Genomic DNA, 17,614 nt, shown 5'->3' on the forward strand with positions numbered 1-17,614 from the left:
TCACTATAGTATGAATATGCCCCCAGTTCGATATTCTGCACTAACGCACCCATCCTCCTTGTATGACATAAAACGAAGCACCTGGAAGTGTCCTCCCGACCTCTTTACCCGCTCCCGCCCCCAGCTTGAATCAGAGCAGCTGATAGCCCTTGGACTGTACAGTGAGTGAGGTTCGATGAGCACCAACCATTCCAGATCAAATCAAATTTAGCCGGTTTCCCCCGGTGTTTATACACTATTTTCTCAAATGCAAGTATGTCATTGACTAATTTACGCCATTGCGCTACTGTCGGGGCCCTATCTGCCATCCATCTCATGGCCACCGCCTTCCTTGCCATGAATAGTGTTTCTCTGAGGAAAGTCCTCTCATATATCGACCATTGTTCCTCATTGAGCAGTCCCAGCAGACACACCTCCGGCCTACAAGGTATCGCCCTCCCCAATACCGCTGTCAATAATGCAACCACCTCCTCCCAAAAGCTAAGAATCCAGTGACAACCCCATATTAGGTGAATAAAATCAGCCCGCATCTCTCCACACCTATGACATTGTGAGGACGCCATTCTTCCCATACGATGTAATCTTATGGGCGTCAAATAACATTGGTGGATAATGAACAGTTGCACTAATTTATTGTTTGCCGCTGGTGAAACCAGCAAATGTGAGCCCTGAGCCTCCCTCCATTCCTCCGCTGTGAGTTGTGGAATTAGTGCACGCCACTTATCCTCAGCCACAAAGGGCTCCACTCGCATTTTAGCCTCCAGTAACAAAGAATAAATTTGAGAAACGGCTCCACGTGTAGACGGCGTGTTCAACCTCACCACCAAATCACAGCTAGAGTACGTCACGGAGTTCAGTGGAAATTGTGCTAATAGAGCATGATGGAGTTGTATGCAATATAATTCATCCCCCGGTGGTATATTGAATGCTGCCCGAATCTCACTCACCGTCATGACCAACCCGTCTTCCGTTAGCAATTGTAATAGAGCAGCTACCCCTCTAGAGGACCAGTAACGTTTCCTCACCATCCCGTGCAAATGGGAAAAACTCGGATTATCCCACAGCGGACTCTCCACCACCACCCCCACAACCCCCAGTAGCTCTTTAGCCTGTTGCCAGACTCGTCTGGCCAACTTATGCAAGGGTAACAGGGAGCGGTGTCTAAAATCATGCGGCTCCAATATCGGCCACAGGGTTTTCAAGCCCAACACCCTGGCTAGATGACACTCAGCATTAGTTGTTACGGGGGGGGGGGGGGGGAGACCCAAGAAGTCAAGTACCTGAGCTGACCCGCCAAGTAATATAGAAAACCATCCGGTAACACAGCCCCGGCCTCATCTTTAAATCTCTGTAGAATCGACAGGTTGAGTTTAGATCCCCCCCCCCCCCCCCCCATACAAACATCGCGAACAGCGAGTTTATTATTTTAAAGAATCTTTTAGGCACCAACACATCCATATGCTCCAACACATACAAAAACTTTGGCAGTACTATCATTTTAATAGATTCACGCGTCCTGCCACTGACAAAGGCAGACCTTTCCACACCTGTATTTTATCCCTTAGGTACGCGACCAAGGGCGCTACATTTAACCCGTACGATCTAGAGCTATCCCTAGCAATGTTAATCCCCAAGTATTTGAACTCTGCTCTTACTGACAGTCCGCAGAACTGGGTGCCCCATCCACAGTTATCCTACCTCAAAGGCATCAAATACGATTTGGACCAATTAATTAGTAACCCGGAATACCTTCCAAAAACGTTAATGAGGGATATGGCCCTAGGAAGGGTGGCATTGGGGTTCGCCATAAACAACGCCATGTCATCCGCATATAATCCTATCCGGTCCTCTCTGTCCCCTATTCTAATTCTCATATATGCGGGATCCCTCCTGATGTTAAGAGCCAGTGGTTCAATGGCCAATGCGAAAAGAAGTGACGAAAGTGGGCACCCCTGCCTCGTGCCCCTATGGAGGCCAAAGGAAGGGGACAGGACCCCATTCACCAACACCTGCGCTCGTGGAGATTTATATAACGAGGAGACCCAGTTAATGAATCCATCCCCAAACCCAAATCTTCGCAGCACTGCCAGCAAATAAGGCTATTCTACCGAGTCAAATGCCTTTGCCGCATCCAAAGATGCCACAGCCCAGTCCTGTTGCTCCTCCCATCCAATCTGCGTCACCACCTGTACCCGTCTAATATTCTCTGAGGTGGACTTGCCAGGCATAAAGCCACACTGGTCTGAGTGAATGATCTCCTTTATCACATTACATAGCCTATTAGCTAGCATTTTGGTCAAAATTTTGTAATCCACTGTCAGCAGTGAGATAGGTCTATATGACCCACATTCATCTGGATTTTTGCCTGGTTTCAGCAGTACAATAATGGTGGCGTCACACATGGATTCCGGAAGAGCAGAGCTCCGATAGCTATGCTCAAACAGGGCCAGCAATTCGGGGGCCAGCAGCTCCCCATACTGTAGATATACCTCAAGGGGGATACCATCCGGCCCTGAGGCTTTCCCCTTGGCCATAGACGCCATTCCCTCCAAGATCTCGTCTACCGTAAATGGAGCATCAAGCATTGCCACCCGCTCGGCTGACAATGTAGGAAACGATATTCCATCCAAATACTTCTCCATCTCATCCATCCTATAATCTACATTTGAAGCATACAACTGATCATAAAACTGTGTGAATTGTTCGAGAACATCCCTCGAGGAGGTGTAGGTTCTATCGCCAGGCCCCACTATACCCATCACCGGGGGAGATCTAGAACTGTTCTGCACCATATGAGCCAGAATTTTACCCGATTGATTGCCCAATTCAAAATGAGATTGTTTGCTAAAGAATAGACTACGCGAAAACTTGTCCCTCAAGACTTGTAGATACTGTCTACCCAAATCCAGCCAAGCATTCCGGTTAGCTGGTGTGGGATCCTGAACAAATGCCCCTTCCGCCTGTGAACATTTATATGCTAAGTCCTCCTCCTGCAGGGCGGAAGCACGTTTTACATAGGATATGGAGGATCGGAGACATCCCCTCAAATAGGCTTTGAGGGTATCCCACACCAGCGACCGATTTTCCATCTGCTCATGTGCTTCTATAAATATCGATAGCTGATCCGGTATACGATCGTTTTGTTGAATGAGCTGAAGCCAAAACGGGTGAATTTTACCCATACCCCTTCTGCCTGCCTGTGGCCTTTTCAATGTTAGTAAGATCGGGCTGTGATCCGAGATCCCCCTCGGTAGATGATCCACAGAATCTACCTCCTGGAAAACCGCAGACGATCCAAATATATAAATCAATTCTGGACAGCGCATTGTATTGTGGGGTGTGGTATGTGTACTCTCTGATCCCTCTATGTGTCGCTCTCCACAGATCAATCCATCCCATTTCCTGTACAAGGAGACTTAACTGTGAGGGGCCTCCAGGACCTCTACTCCCATTCCCCTGAAATCTATCTATTCCAGGGTCCATAACCAAGTTGAGATCCCCCATCATAATCACCCGGGCCCCCGGGTATGCGGACACAAATCGGACGGCTTCCTGGATTATTGCCAGTTAAGCTGGTGGAGGATTATACACTCCCAAGATCACATATGGACATTCATCAAGAACCGCATGTAGAAAAATGTACCGCCCCTCTGGGTCCATGCTGGATTGTAGCAATTTCCAACGGAGCTCCACATGCACTAAGATGGCCACCCCTCTAGAGTACGAGGTGTGTGAGGCATGTCCCACCCACTGCACTCAGGGCTTACTCAAACTCCTCACAGTATCAGGTGTCATGTGTGTTTCCTGTAGACACGTTAAATGTGGACGCTGTCTCCGCACAGCAGCAAATATCATATGCCTCTTTTCAGGAGACCCCAATCCCCGGACATTCCAGGACATCAACCGTAATCCTGCCATTTCGTACTGCTAACACATATTGGAGCTCCGTAGCCCAGAATTTTATCCACAAGCTCCTGAGTGACAATTATCCCAACCCCGTCTGCAGTTCCCTCTATGTCTCGTAGGTGTACAATATTTATGCCAGTTTCTACGGTAGTGTGAGTTGACTCAATATTCTTCATAACAACATCAAAAACATACATTGCTCAACAGGAACAAACCTTTGTAGCCAATACTCTAGGGGGTAGTGTCTACGGCTAGCGTATTTCTGCCGCAAACACACTATCTATATAGGTATAGCGTTTCTCCCGACCAGCAGCCCATCCACCAGATATTATAAAACATTCTAAAGCCTGACTCGTATTAATGGTCCCCCATCTCACTTATTCAGAACACATAAGGAAGAGATTATGAGGACTAAACTGCCCAGCTTATAACACGGACCTCAGGCCCCCCATAGTAGGTTGCAGATAACATGTTACAACATCACATCATTATCTTATAAGGATACTTTCCACTGGAACTTCTGTACTACACGCAATATGGGGTATCCATGAGTTCCATATATCGGAATGACCTCCCAGCCTGCACAACCACAGCGATCAGCGTCGAGGAGATCGCCTATGCTTGCTCGTAAGCCATTCTTCCGCCTCAGTTGGATCCGTAAAAAATATGGCTCGATCTCCATCCACAACCCGCAATCTAGCCGGATAGGCCATTGAATATGGAATCTGCATGTCCCGGAATCGGCGCTTGATAGGGACATATGACGCCCTTTGTCGCTGCAAATCAGGAGAAAAGTCCGGATATATGGACACAGAGGCGTTTTCAAATGGAATCCCTCCGGCCTTCCGAGCTTCCAACAGAACCGTGTCCCGATCTTTGCAATTCAACATCCGAGCAAGCAGTGGTCTTTGGTGAGCACCTGGAACTGGTAACCGTGCTGGAACCCTGTGCGCCCTTTCCACCGCATACGCCAACGAGAAGGAGGCAGCTGGAAAGATCTCCTTCAGCCATCTTTCCAAGAATTCTCCAGGCCTCTGCCCCTCTGCCCTCTCCGGCAATCCCACAATGCGGAGGTTATTGCGGCGCGATCTATTTTCCAAATCGTCGGCTTTCTGGCGCCACAGATCAACTTTACGGTGCAAATCTTGAATAGCCGCCGGCATGTTAGCAGTAAGATCTTCCAAGGTGGAGATCCTGCCCTCCGTCTCCGTGACTCTCTCCCGCACATTTTGCAGATCCTGCCTCAATAGGCCCACGTCCACTCTCACCTCATCAATCTTAGCCGTCAGTGTCATCCGTGTCTCGAGGATGGCTGTCAGCAGCTTATCCGATGCCTCCTGCAGCGTGATTACTGCATCCTGTTCCGCGGGAGCATGGGTGGAAGTCCCAGCCACAGCTGCGGCCTGCACAGAATAACTCCCGCCGGCACCATCTTGGATCACCACGCGGGCATATGATTTCAGCTTTTCCGCCGCGTCCATCGCTTTAGGCGGGGTCATCTTTTTCCTGGAAGATATCCTTCCCTTCCTACGCAGCTGGTAAGGAATTTTGGCTAATTTCAAGGATTACAGCACCGTCAGGAGGATTTTAGACAGGATGCTGGCCCGGAGCTATCGCCACACACGTCCTCTCACATCAGCAGCTGGCCACGCCCCCGTTGCTGAAGTATTTAGGATAGCACATGGGGCGTCTTAAAAAAAAAACACCTGCTAAGAGGCAGTGGTCCCCACATCCTTAATCTAACGTGTCTCTCGGAACGCCAGGATGTTTGCTGTTTTTGAGAAGTGTTCCGGGTCTAAATCAGAGTAAGACTCTGAGGACATAATCTTGCCTGAAGAAGGGAGCTCATCTGGAGAGGAGGGACCAGCAGATGAAGTAGCCCTGGGATGAGAGGAGGTCAGATCCATAGGGGACCCAGAGTTAGATCATGTAGGCGATACCCTGGGGCAGTTGCAGGAAAGACTCCGCCTTCACCTTTATTTTTAGTAGTTAGTACACACCCTAAGAGGTGAACGAAGGACCAGAGGTGACCTGAGCAGGAGGTAGGTGTCCCATAACCATCAGCATGTATTGGGAAATCCTAGTGACTTCTGCAACCAACTGATAGGGAAGACCCCAATTCGGAGAAGGGGCACTATCGTCCTGGGTGGTGGTGGATACCTGAGTAGTCAGTAGTTGGGGCAGTGGTCGGGTGCAGTAGGAGTAGATGAACTCTGCCTGGCTAGTAGGAAACTAAGGCAGGATAGTCTGTTTGGCGGGATCCCTCAGCTATGGGTTCTGACTTTGCAATGGAGGAGCAAACCAAACACCCTTAGGAAAGTGGAACCCCTGATGTCTGCCTCCTGAGGACAGACTGTATAGCTCTACCGAGGAGATTGGGACAGCCCCCCCAGGGTAATGGTATAAGGTCTGTCCTGAGTGCAGCAGCAACAGCAGTATTGTATCACCGAGCGATGCAGGAGGAGGAGAATCTTTCCGCAGAGTGGGAAGGGGAGGGGCTTCCATGGCCCATGCTGGGCGGAAAGGAAACCGGGGGCAGAACATATAGTGTCATCCGGGACTAGGCAACAAAGCCTGGAGCTCGGGTAAAAGCCTGCACGATCGGGAGCGTCCCTGTAGAGCAGGAAACAGCCGCAAACTAGGCCACCAGTCTTGGGAGGAATAAAATGCCGTGAAAGGCGGGCACCACCGGGGAGCGGAGGTGAAAGGCAGTGGAGCTGCACAGGATCTCTTTAGACGATTGGCATACTTAACCCCATGGTCTTCTTCTATGACCTGTCTTTTTAGCCTTGCTGCGACGCACAATGCTCTGGGAAGCAAACGGGCAGAGGGAGTTGACAATGCGCATCTCTAGAACATGTGAATAGAGAAGCAGTACTGGTCTGTTCCCTTCTGCCGGCCTTGGCAAACAAGGAGAGAAAGAGCAACATCCTCGATGGTCTAACCCTCCCTTTTTCCCCAACCTGCAAGAAAAAGCTAAAACCAATTAAAACTAAATACTAGGTAGAACAGATCTGGAGAACCTAAAAGCAGATTTGCGATGTGTGTCAGTAGGCTCAATATAGCCTGCACAGGAGCAGCCAATCTTTTTCTTAGTGTCAGCCTTTTAATGGCAGCAGCCTATACTCATGTTTCCTGTATCCCCAATGATACATACAAGAAAACAGTTTTTAGAGCGAAAAAAGTATTCAAAACATAAAATAAAATAAAAAAAACTTATACATTTCGTATCGCCGTAATCTTAAAGTCCCACAAAATGAAATCAACAAGTAATTAAAACCACAGGTAACAAAAAAAAAACAACGAAAATCTAGAAAATCAATGGCAAAATTACTGGGTTTTTTTCCCGCCGCCTCAAAAATATAATAAAAGTAATTCAATACATTATACGTACTCCAAAGCTGCACCATTAAAAAAATACAACACCCCACAAAAAACAAGCCCTCATTCGGCTACATTGACTGATAAATTAAAAAATATAGTTATGGCTTTCAGAGTGCAGGGATCACAATTGCTGCATCCTTAAGGCCCAAACTAGGCAGTGTCCCTGTGATTTAAGGCTAAAAACCTGCAGTAAAATGCATGAGTTCACAATAGGGTTTTCACGATACTAAAATTTAGACTTGGATACTGATACTCGACTCCAAAACGATACTTTGTTGCAACAATTAACCCCTTAGTGTCTAAGCCTGTTTTGGCCTTGTGGACACAGCCGATTTTTGCAAATCTGTTACTTTATGTGGTAATAACTCCAGAATGCTTTTGCCTATCCAAGCGATTCTGAGATTGTTTTCTCGTGACATGTTGTACTTTGATACTGAAAAAAATGTCGTTAAATTCAATATTTATTTGTAAAAAACACCAAAATTTAGAGAAAATTTACAAAAATCTGCATTTTTCTAAATTGTAATATATCTGCTTGTAAAACAGATTGTAATACCACACAAAATATTTACTAATTAACATTTCCCATATGTCTACTTTATGTTTGCATCGTTTTTTTAATGTCCTTTTATTTTTCTAGGACGTCACAAGGCTTAGAACTTTAGCTAGAATTTCTCGCATTTTCAAGAAAATTTCAAAAGGCTATTTTTGTAGGGACCAGTTCAGTTCTGAAGTGGCTTTGAGGGCCTTATATATTAGAAAGTCCCCATAAATCACCCCATTTTAAAAACTGCACACCTCAAAGTATTCAGAAAGTGTTTTAACCCCTTAGGCGTTTCACAGGAATTAAAGCAGAGTAGAGGTGAAATTTACAAATTATTTTTTTTGCCAAAATTCATTTCTAATAAAAAAAAATCTGTACCACAGAAGGTTTTACCAGAGAAATGCAACTCAATATTTATTGCCCAGATTCTGCAGTTTTTAGAAATATCCCACATGTGGTCCTAGTGTGGTAATGGACTGAAACACCGGCCTCAGAAGCAAAGGAGCACCTAGTGAATTTTTTTAGAATATATTTTAGGCACCATGTCAGGTTTGAATAGGTCTTGTGGTACCAAAACAGTAAAGACCCTTTAGGCATTTCACAGGAAATAAAGCAAAGTAGAGGTGAAATTTACAAATTTAAATTTTTATTTTTTTTATGAAATTCATTTGCAATAAATTTTTTCTGTAACACAGAAGGTTTTACGAGAGAAACGCAACTCAATACTTATTGCCCAGATTCTGCAGTTTTTAGAAATATCCCACATGTGGCTCTAGTGCGGTAATGGACTGAAACACAGGCCTCCGAAGCAAAGGAGCACCTGGTGGATTTTGGGGCCTCTATTTTATTAGAATATATTTTAGGCACCATGTCAGGTTTGAAGAGGTCTTGTGGTGCCAAAACCGTGTAAACTACCCAAAAGTTACCCCATTTTGGAAACTACACCCCTCAAGGAATTTTTCAAAAGGTATAGTTAGCATTTTTAGCCCACAGGTTTTTTGCTAAATTTATTGGAACTGGTCTGTGAAAATGAAAATCTACTTTTTTTCTGAAAAAACATACGATGTTTTAGTTTTTACAAGGAATAAAGGAGAAAAAGCACCCCAACATTTGTAAAGCAATTTCTCCCGATTACGGCAATACCCCATATGTGGTAATAAACTGCTGTTTGGACCCACGGCAGGGCTCAGAAGGGAACGAGGGCCATTTGGATTTTGGAGCGCAGATTTTGCTGGAATGGTTTTCGGTGCCATGTCGTGTTTGCAAAGCCCTGGAGGGACCAGAACAGTGGAAACTCCCACAAAAGTGACCCCATTTTGGAAACTACACCCCTCAAGGAATTTTTCTAGGGGTATAGTTAGCATTTTGACCCTACACGGTTTTTGCTGAATTTATGGGAATTATGCCGTGAAATTGAAAACCGAAATTTTTTCTAATAAAATGTAGTTTTAGCTCAGATTTTTTCATTTTTACAATAGATAAAGGAGAAAAAATACCCCAATATTTGTAAAGCAAACTCTTTTGAGCACAGCAATACCCCACATATGTGGTAATAAACTGCTGTTTGGACACATGGCGGAAGTTAGAAAGGACGGAGCGCCATTTGACTTTTGGAGCTCAAGTTTTGCTGGAATGGTTTGCGGCCCCATGTCACATTTCCAAAGCCACTGAGGAACCAAAATAGTGCAAACGCGGCAAAAGTGACCCCATTTGTGAAACTATACCCCTCGTGGAATTTATCTAGCGGTATAGTGAGCATTTTGACCCCACAGTTTTTTTGCTGAATTATTGGAATTATGCAGTGAAAATGAAAATCTACATTCTTTCCACTAAAATGTTGCATTTTTTTCATTTTCACAATGAATAAAGGAGAAAAAGCGCCCCAACAATTGTAAACCAATTTCTCCCGAGTACGGTAATACCCCACATGTGGTCATAAACTGCTGCTTGGATACACCACAGGGCTCAGAATGGCAGAAGTGCTACTTGGCATGTAGATTTTGGTTGATTGTTTTTTGGGCGCCATGTCGCATTTGCAGAGCCCCTGAGGTACCCGTACAGTAGAACCCCCTGAGAAGTGACTCCATTTTGGAAACTATACCCCTCAGGGTAATCATCTAGGGGTGTACTGAGCATTTTGATCCCACAGGTGTTTCATAGATTGTATTAGAATGAGGCAGTCTGAAAATTAAAAATTATATTTTTTTCCCAAAAATATGTCGTTTTGCACCCAATTTTTTTTCCACAAGGGGTAATAGGAGAAAAAACAACACATAATTTGTTACCCAATTTCTCCCGAGTACGGCAATACCCCATGTGTGGCCCTAAACTGCTGTTTGGGCACATGGCAGAGCTCAAAATGGAAGGAGTGCCATGTGGCTTTTAGAGCACAGATTTTGCTGGACTGGTGTATGGGCGCCATGTCGCATTTGCAGTGCTCCCTTAGGTACTAGAGTAGAGTGTAAAACCCTGAGAAGTGACCCCATTTTGTAAACTACACCCCTCAAGGCATTTATCATTTGCCTGGACATATGACAGGGCTTAGGAGTGAAAGGCGCACGTGAGACCTATTTTGGTGATTTTCTCAGGATTAGCCCACAATGGCAGGGCTCTGGGGTCAAATAGTAAAACAAACCCCCAAGTAGTGACCCCCAATTTGGAAACTGCACCCCTGAAGGCATTTTATTAACGGGTGTAGTGAGCATTTTGACCACACAGGTTTTTTTTTTCTATAATAAATGAATGCTCAGTGGATGGTGCAAAGTGAAAATTTTAGTGCACAATATTTTGTGCCCAGTTCATGCCACTGAAGACAAATACCCTAAACTGTTAAGCGGGTTATCCCGGGTATGGCGATGACATATATGTGGACATAAACTGCCCGTTGGGCACGCTGCAGGTCTCAGAAGGGAGGGAGCGCCATTTGGCTTTTGGAGCGCAGATTTTGCTTAGTGGTAGTTTTGTTTGGGGTTTTGCTGGTATTTCAGTTTATAATTTGGGAGTATATGTAATCTGTGCGGAGTACATCAGGGGCATAATAAGGGGATATAATAATGGGGTAAATAAATAATAATTCATAGATATGTGGCCGGTGTCGCACTGATCAATGGTGGCAGATCTTATCCGCTTTTGGAACACTCTGCACATTTTGCATCGCCATATTCTGAGAGCCAGAACTTTTTTTTTTTTTCTCCACCGGAGCTGGGTGAGGGCTTATATGTTGCAGGACAATCTGTAGTTTTCATTGGTACCATTTTGGGGTACATGCGATTTTTTTCATCACTTTGTATTTCATTTTTTTTGGCAAGCAAGGTGACCAAAAACCTGCAATTCTGATGTTTTTTATAAAAACATTTTTACGGCATTCGCCATGCGCTATGAATGACAATTTTACTTTATTCTGCGGGTCGGTACGATTACGTGGATACCAGATGTATATAGTTTCTTATGTTTTGCAGCGTCTGCACAATAAAATCACTTTTGTTTCAAATAAGAAATTTTTTGTGTCACCATATTCTGAGAGCCACAACTTTTTTATTTTTCCGTCAAAAAAGCTGCGGGAGGGCTTGTTTTTTGTGGGACGGGTTGCAGTTTTTAATAGTATAATTTTGGGGTACATGCAACTTTTAGATCCCATTTTTTTATTCTGTTTTGCGAGGGGTAGTGACTAACAAACAGCGATTCTGGAATAGTTTTTTTATTACATTTCTTACGGTGTTCACCGTACGGGTAAAATAGCGTGATATTTTTATAGTTTGGATCGTTACGGACGCGGAGATACCACATGTGTACTTTTTTCATGTTTTTTTGTTTTTCCTATAATAAAAGACTTATTATAGGAAAAAAGGCCGTTAGTGTTTTTTCAAACTTATTTTTTTCATGAAACATTTTTTTTTTAACTTTTTTACAACATTATTAACTTGTTTTAACTTTTTTTTTGTGTCCCACTAGGGAACTTGAAGGCATGAAGCCCTGATCGCTATTCTAATACACTGCACTACCTACATAGTGCAGTGTATTAGAGCTGTCAGCTATTCACTGACAGCAAGCCTATTAGGCTTCGCCTCCCGTCGGGGCCTAATAGGCTTCCGTATTAGGAAGCGATTGGTAGGCTACGGTTGCCATAGCAACCATCGGAACACCCGCGAGTGCCGATGGTTGTCATTAGCAACCATAGCGTGCGATCTAAGGGGTTAATCGGTCGGATCAGAGCCTAGCTCCGGTCCTGGCCTTTAGAGCACGATGTCAGCTGTGACAAACAGCTGACACCCGCGCCCGTGGCAACCATCGTGGTTGCCGACAGGCTACAAGACACTTCGATGCATCGATCGCGTTGATCGATGCATCGAAGGAGTTAATCGGCCGAATCGGAGCCTAGCTCCGGTCCTGGCCGTTGAAGAGGGGTGCCGGACAGCTGATTACCGGCGGTGATAGCGCTGGCTCAAGCTGAGCCAGCGCCATCACATACACCAGGTCATGGAGCTGTGATTGGTCAGTCTGCTTTGACTGACCAATCACAGCGATCGCCGGCAGGAGACCGCTGTGAATGGTCCCCTACCGTCTTACTGTGCCGGTCAACTGTCATAAACAGTTGACGACACAGTTCTGTCACCTTGTCCTTTGACAGGGTGACAGTTTTTAGCCAGGACGCACCGGTACGCCCTAGTGCCTTAAAGCACTTCAATGCAGGACGTACCGGTGCGTCCTGGTGCGGTAAGGGGTTAATAATAAAAAACAAAAAAAGGTACTTCCATTTCTTTGAAGTGAGACACATGGTATGATGAATTTTGAACTTTCACGTGCCTCATATTAATAGTAATTAACCCCATCGTGTTTCTCACGGTCATAATGGACAACATTGGATTAATGTGTGAGGTGAATGATGGGGTTAACTACTATTAATGTGAGGCACATGTAGGTTCAAAATTTATAATACCATGTGCCTCACAATAATAAGTAAAAGAAAGCAGTTTTCACTTCCTTTCCACTGTAAATTTGTTGTGCAGGTTATTACGGTCTCGACGATACCGAATGTGTATATTTAATGTATTGAGACTTTTATTTTAATGTTTATTGCAAAAAATGTGTATGTGTATTTTCCTAGTTATTGTTTTAGTTAACACAATTTTTTTTTACATTTTATTTTTTAACTTTAATGCACTGGCATATATGTATATGCTAGGACATACCTATCAGTACACAGGCTAATGTACGAACAACTGCCTGCGTACGAAGTATGCCCTAACAACAGGAAATATGGTCAGATAGACATGGGGTCCTTCAATGGACACTAGGATGTCTGCCTATACCTGTATCCCCCCCCCCCCCCTTCTCATTTTCGCCTTGAATGCTGCGGTCAGCTTTGATCGCGGCATTCAAGGAAATAGCAGCGGCGATCGGGTTTCTCTGAACTCCTCCATTAGAGCGAGACTGCGGCTGTGTAATACAGCCATTGCCCCGCTCCTGATCACGCATGCACACTTGTTGTGCCCGCGCGGTCAGCATTATGTGATGCGGCAGGCGCTGCACTAATGAGCGGCAGCACTTAAGACAGAACATGGGTGTGTTTTGCAGTGCGCCCGCCATGTTATCGGTCTTCAGGGCCAGCAACCCAACTCATTAGTGCAGCGCTGGCCACATCACATCTTCGTACTTTGGCCGCACAGATTAGTATCGTAATACATGAATTAACGGTATTAGAGGGTGCACAACATCAAAAGAGTATCAATATTTTTCGATGCATTGTGCAACCATAGTTCACAATATGGATTTACATGTGGTTTTTACTGTGGATTTCACCTCTCGCAACAGAGTAAGTTAAGGCTGCAGAACGATTTGATAGAAATATACAGCAGAATTGAAGTTACAGCAAGATATGTTTTAGTAGTTTTGGAAATAACAGTTTTTATATGAAGTCTGTAATAGAAATCTAAAAGAAAACTTGATAATGCGTCTTCTGGCACATGGCATGGAAGCGTTCACTTTGGAATGAGGTGGTTTCTTTGCTCTCTACTATCCTCATGGTTCCAGTACCAAATAAGGTGTGCCTACTAGGTATCCTAGTCGAATCAACATGCCCATACCACATACGAATATTCCTACGGGAGATACTGTTTTTCGCAAGAAAGGCGATAGCGATTAGGTGGATGGGGGATCAGCCCCAGAGGCGTAGCGAGGGATTTAGCACAGGGGGGGGGGGGGGATATATCTGAGTGGGAACTAACCCAGTGTGCCCCCCCCTAATGCATGTTTACAGCTGAGGAGGCGCATTCTAATTATATAAAGGTAAGATGGGGGTTATAAACCGGGATGATGGCTGGTATATACAGGAATTATATACAGGGATGATGGGGGTTATATAAGGGGATGATGGCTGGTATACACAGGTATGATGGGGGTTCATGCAGAGACGATGGCTGGACTACCCATGATCCCTGTATATACCAGCCAGGCTACCCCTGCCGTATATGTTTGTACGGCGTAAAACTACTGCTCCCAGCATGACCCGAACAATGGTAAGGACATGCTGGGAGTTGCTGTTTCACAAAAAAAAAAAATCATCCCACCCATCATCTCGCTAAAGAGCATACAGTGACTACAGTACTGATTAGAGGCAGAATAAACATTTACAATGAGCGACTCACCGTTGACGTCTTTTCAGATTGTAGTTCTTTTTCTGTTTTCTTCTCAATCCGGTCCAGACCTCTATGAAGACTTCTCCCGACCACAGCCCATTTATGCAGTTTGCCGCTCAGATGTCTTCAAACATTTCTGCACCTATAAACGAAGATAAAATTCTCATGGTGCCACACACTAGACCCCTAATTGTAATAGCGCCATACACTGCACCTCTAATTATAATAGCGCCATACACTGTGTCACACACACACACACACACACACACACACACACACAATGCCCCCTGTAAATAGTGCCCCACATAGATCCCCCTGTAGATCGCGCCCCACATAGATCCCCCTGTAGATAGCGCCCCACATACAGCCCCCTGTAGACAGCGCCCCACATACAGCCCCCTGTGGACAGCGCCCCACATACAGCCCCCTGTGGACAGCGCCCCACATACAGCCCCCTGTAGATAGCGCCCCACATACAGCCCCCTGTAGATAGCGCCCCACATACAGCCCCCTGTAGATAGCGCCCCACATACAGCCCCCTGTAGATAGTACCCACATACAGCCCCCTGTAGATAGTACCCACATACAGCCCCCTGTAGATCGTGCCCCACATACAGCCCCCTGTTAAATGTATCTGCTTGTAAAACAAAGATAGTAATACCACACAAATAGTTACTAGTTAACATTTCCCATATGTCTACTTTAGATTGGCATCGTTTTTTTGAACATCCTTTTTTTTTCTAGGACGTTACAAGGCTTAGAACTTTAGCAACAATGTCTCACATTTTCAAGAAAATTTACAAAACCTATTTTTATAGGTACCAGTTCAGTTCTGAAGTGGCTTTAAGGGCCTTATATATTAGAAACCCCCATAAGTCACCCAATTTTAAAAACTGCACCCCTGAAAGCATTCAAAACCGCATTTAGAAAGTTTCTTAACCCTTTAGGTGTTTCACAGGAATTAAAGCAATGTAGAGGGGAAATGTATAAATTTCTTTCGTCAGAAAATCCATTTTAATCCATTTTTTTCTGTAACACAAAAACGGTTTTACCAGAGAAACGCAACTTAATATTTATTAGCCAGATACTGCAGTTTTTAGAAATATCCCACATGTGGCCCTAGTGTGCTAATGGACTGAATGAAGCACCGGCATCAGAAGCAAAGAAGCACCTATAGGATTTTGGGGCCTCCTTTTTATTAGAATATATTTTAGGCACCATGTCAGGTTTGAAGAGGTGGAAACACCCACAAATACACCATTTGGCAAACTACACCCCTCTAGGAATTCATCAAGGGGTATAGTGAGCATTGCTGAATTTAGTGGAATTAGTCCGTAAAAATGAAAATCCAATAAAACTTAGAAATTATAAATTTTTACAAGGAATAGAGAAGAAAAAACACCCAAAGATTTGTAAAGCAATTTCTCCTGATTACGGCAATACTCCATATGTGGTAATAAACTGCTGTTTGGACACATGGCAGGGCTCAGAAGGGAAGGAGAGCTATTTGGCTTTTGGAGCTCAAGTTTGCTGGATTGGTTTTCGGGTGTCATGTCGCATTTGCAATGCCCCTGGGGGACCAAAACAGTGGACATCCCCCAGAAGTGACCCCATTTGGGAAACTACAGCCCTAAAAAGAATTTATCTAGGGGTATAGTGAGCATTTTGATCGCTATTGACCGCCGCATTTAAGCGGTTAAATCGACAGGGATCACGACTGTGATCAGACCTGATGCTTTCCCCCCAGTACTAAGGCTGCTAGTAGCAGCCCATACTGGGAGATGCCGGGCTGCGGGAAGTGCCTGTGTGCTCTGTCAGGAGCACACGTAGATTAACAGGCTGCAGGCACAAGGACCAGCGCTGCAGCCCGTTAATCAACGTGGTGTGGTCAGGACGGGGTTAATACTATTATTCCATTTGAAAAGGTGGTGTACAAAAATAGAGGTTGTCTTAAAAGAATCTTGAAAATCTTAAATGCGTGGTGTCTGAGTGCTAGACTCTCTTCTTCTGAACCAGAAAAGAGACTAGGTTAAGGGCGAATCCTGATAACTGTGGGTTGTGCATGGTTTGTTTCCGCATGGCTACTTCTCTCATACCAAATTCTTTTGTCCTGCTCTCGCTTCTAATTCGGTCTACTCACAACATTGGTTATAAATGATATGTGCAGAACTGTTTGCATTGTTTGTACTGTTTATTTCATTCCTGTATACATTGTACCAAACTCTATTCAATAAACAGTTAAAAAAAACAAAAACCGTGATAATGCAAAACGGGTAAATCTAAACGTAAATATTATAAATCATTATAGGGTAACTAAAAACTTTTAACATTCTATAGTGACAAGTCAGAAGTTTTGATCAGTGGGGGTCCGAGCACGGAGATGCCACCAATTGATAAAACAAAAGCAGCAGAAGCGCTCGGTGAGCACTGTGCCACGAAGCGGCACAGCACTTACGTGAACGATTCTGCTGCTTCGTTTTAGTGATCGGTGGATGGGCTCAGTGCTCGGGCCCCCACCGATCAAAACTTCTGACAGGTCAATAAAAGTTTAGTTACACTTTAACACGTAACCTAATAACTCACCAGCTTGTTCACTCGCAGCTTCGAGGAGTTAAATTTAAAGACGTCAATCTTCTTATCAAGTGGTTTGATGGTAAACTGAAATAAAAAATAATGAAAAAATACAATTAACCTTCCTGACAGAGCCTTATTTTTCGAATCTGACATGGGTCACTTTATGTGGTAATAACTTGGGAATGCTTTTACCTATCCAAGTGATTCTGAGATTGTTTTCTCGTGACACATTGGACTTTGTATTAGTGGTAAAATGTGGTCGTTACATTCAGTATTTAATTGTGAAAAACACCAAAGTTTAGCGAAAAACCACAAAAATTTGCATTTTTATCAATTTAAATGCATCTGCTTGTAAGACAGAAGGTAATACCACACAAAATAGTTGCTAATTAACATTTCCCATAGGTCTACTTTATGTTGAGATAATTTTTTTTTAACATCCTTTTATTTTTCTAGGATGTTACAAGGCTTATTATTTTAGCAGCAATTTCTCACATTTTCAAGAAAATTACAAAAGGCTATTCTTTAGGGACCAGTTCAGATCTGAAGTGGCTTTGAGGGCCCTATATAT

At 44.3% G+C, this 17,614-nt stretch overlaps 1 protein-coding gene across 6 annotated transcripts in view; it reads right to left on the bottom strand.

Annotated features, from left to right (window-relative positions):
• NF2 (NF2, moesin-ezrin-radixin like (MERLIN) tumor suppressor) overlaps positions 1-17,614 on the bottom strand; it is a 184,580-nt gene that overhangs the window by 107,075 nt on the left and 59,891 nt on the right. For all 6 annotated transcript variants that reach the window (XM_075829842.1, XM_075829860.1, XM_075829810.1 and 3 more), the window contains one exon: positions 17,053-17,127. In XM_075829842.1, the coding sequence (XP_075685957.1) occupies positions 17,053-17,127 (75 nt within the window). The remainder of the gene's footprint in view (positions 1-17,052; positions 17,128-17,614) is intronic.

The sequence above is a fragment of the Rhinoderma darwinii genome, chromosome 1 (assembly GCF_050947455.1).
Source record: "Rhinoderma darwinii isolate aRhiDar2 chromosome 1, aRhiDar2.hap1, whole genome shotgun sequence".
In the NCBI taxonomy this organism is placed as follows: Eukaryota; Metazoa; Chordata; class Amphibia; order Anura; family Rhinodermatidae; genus Rhinoderma; species Rhinoderma darwinii.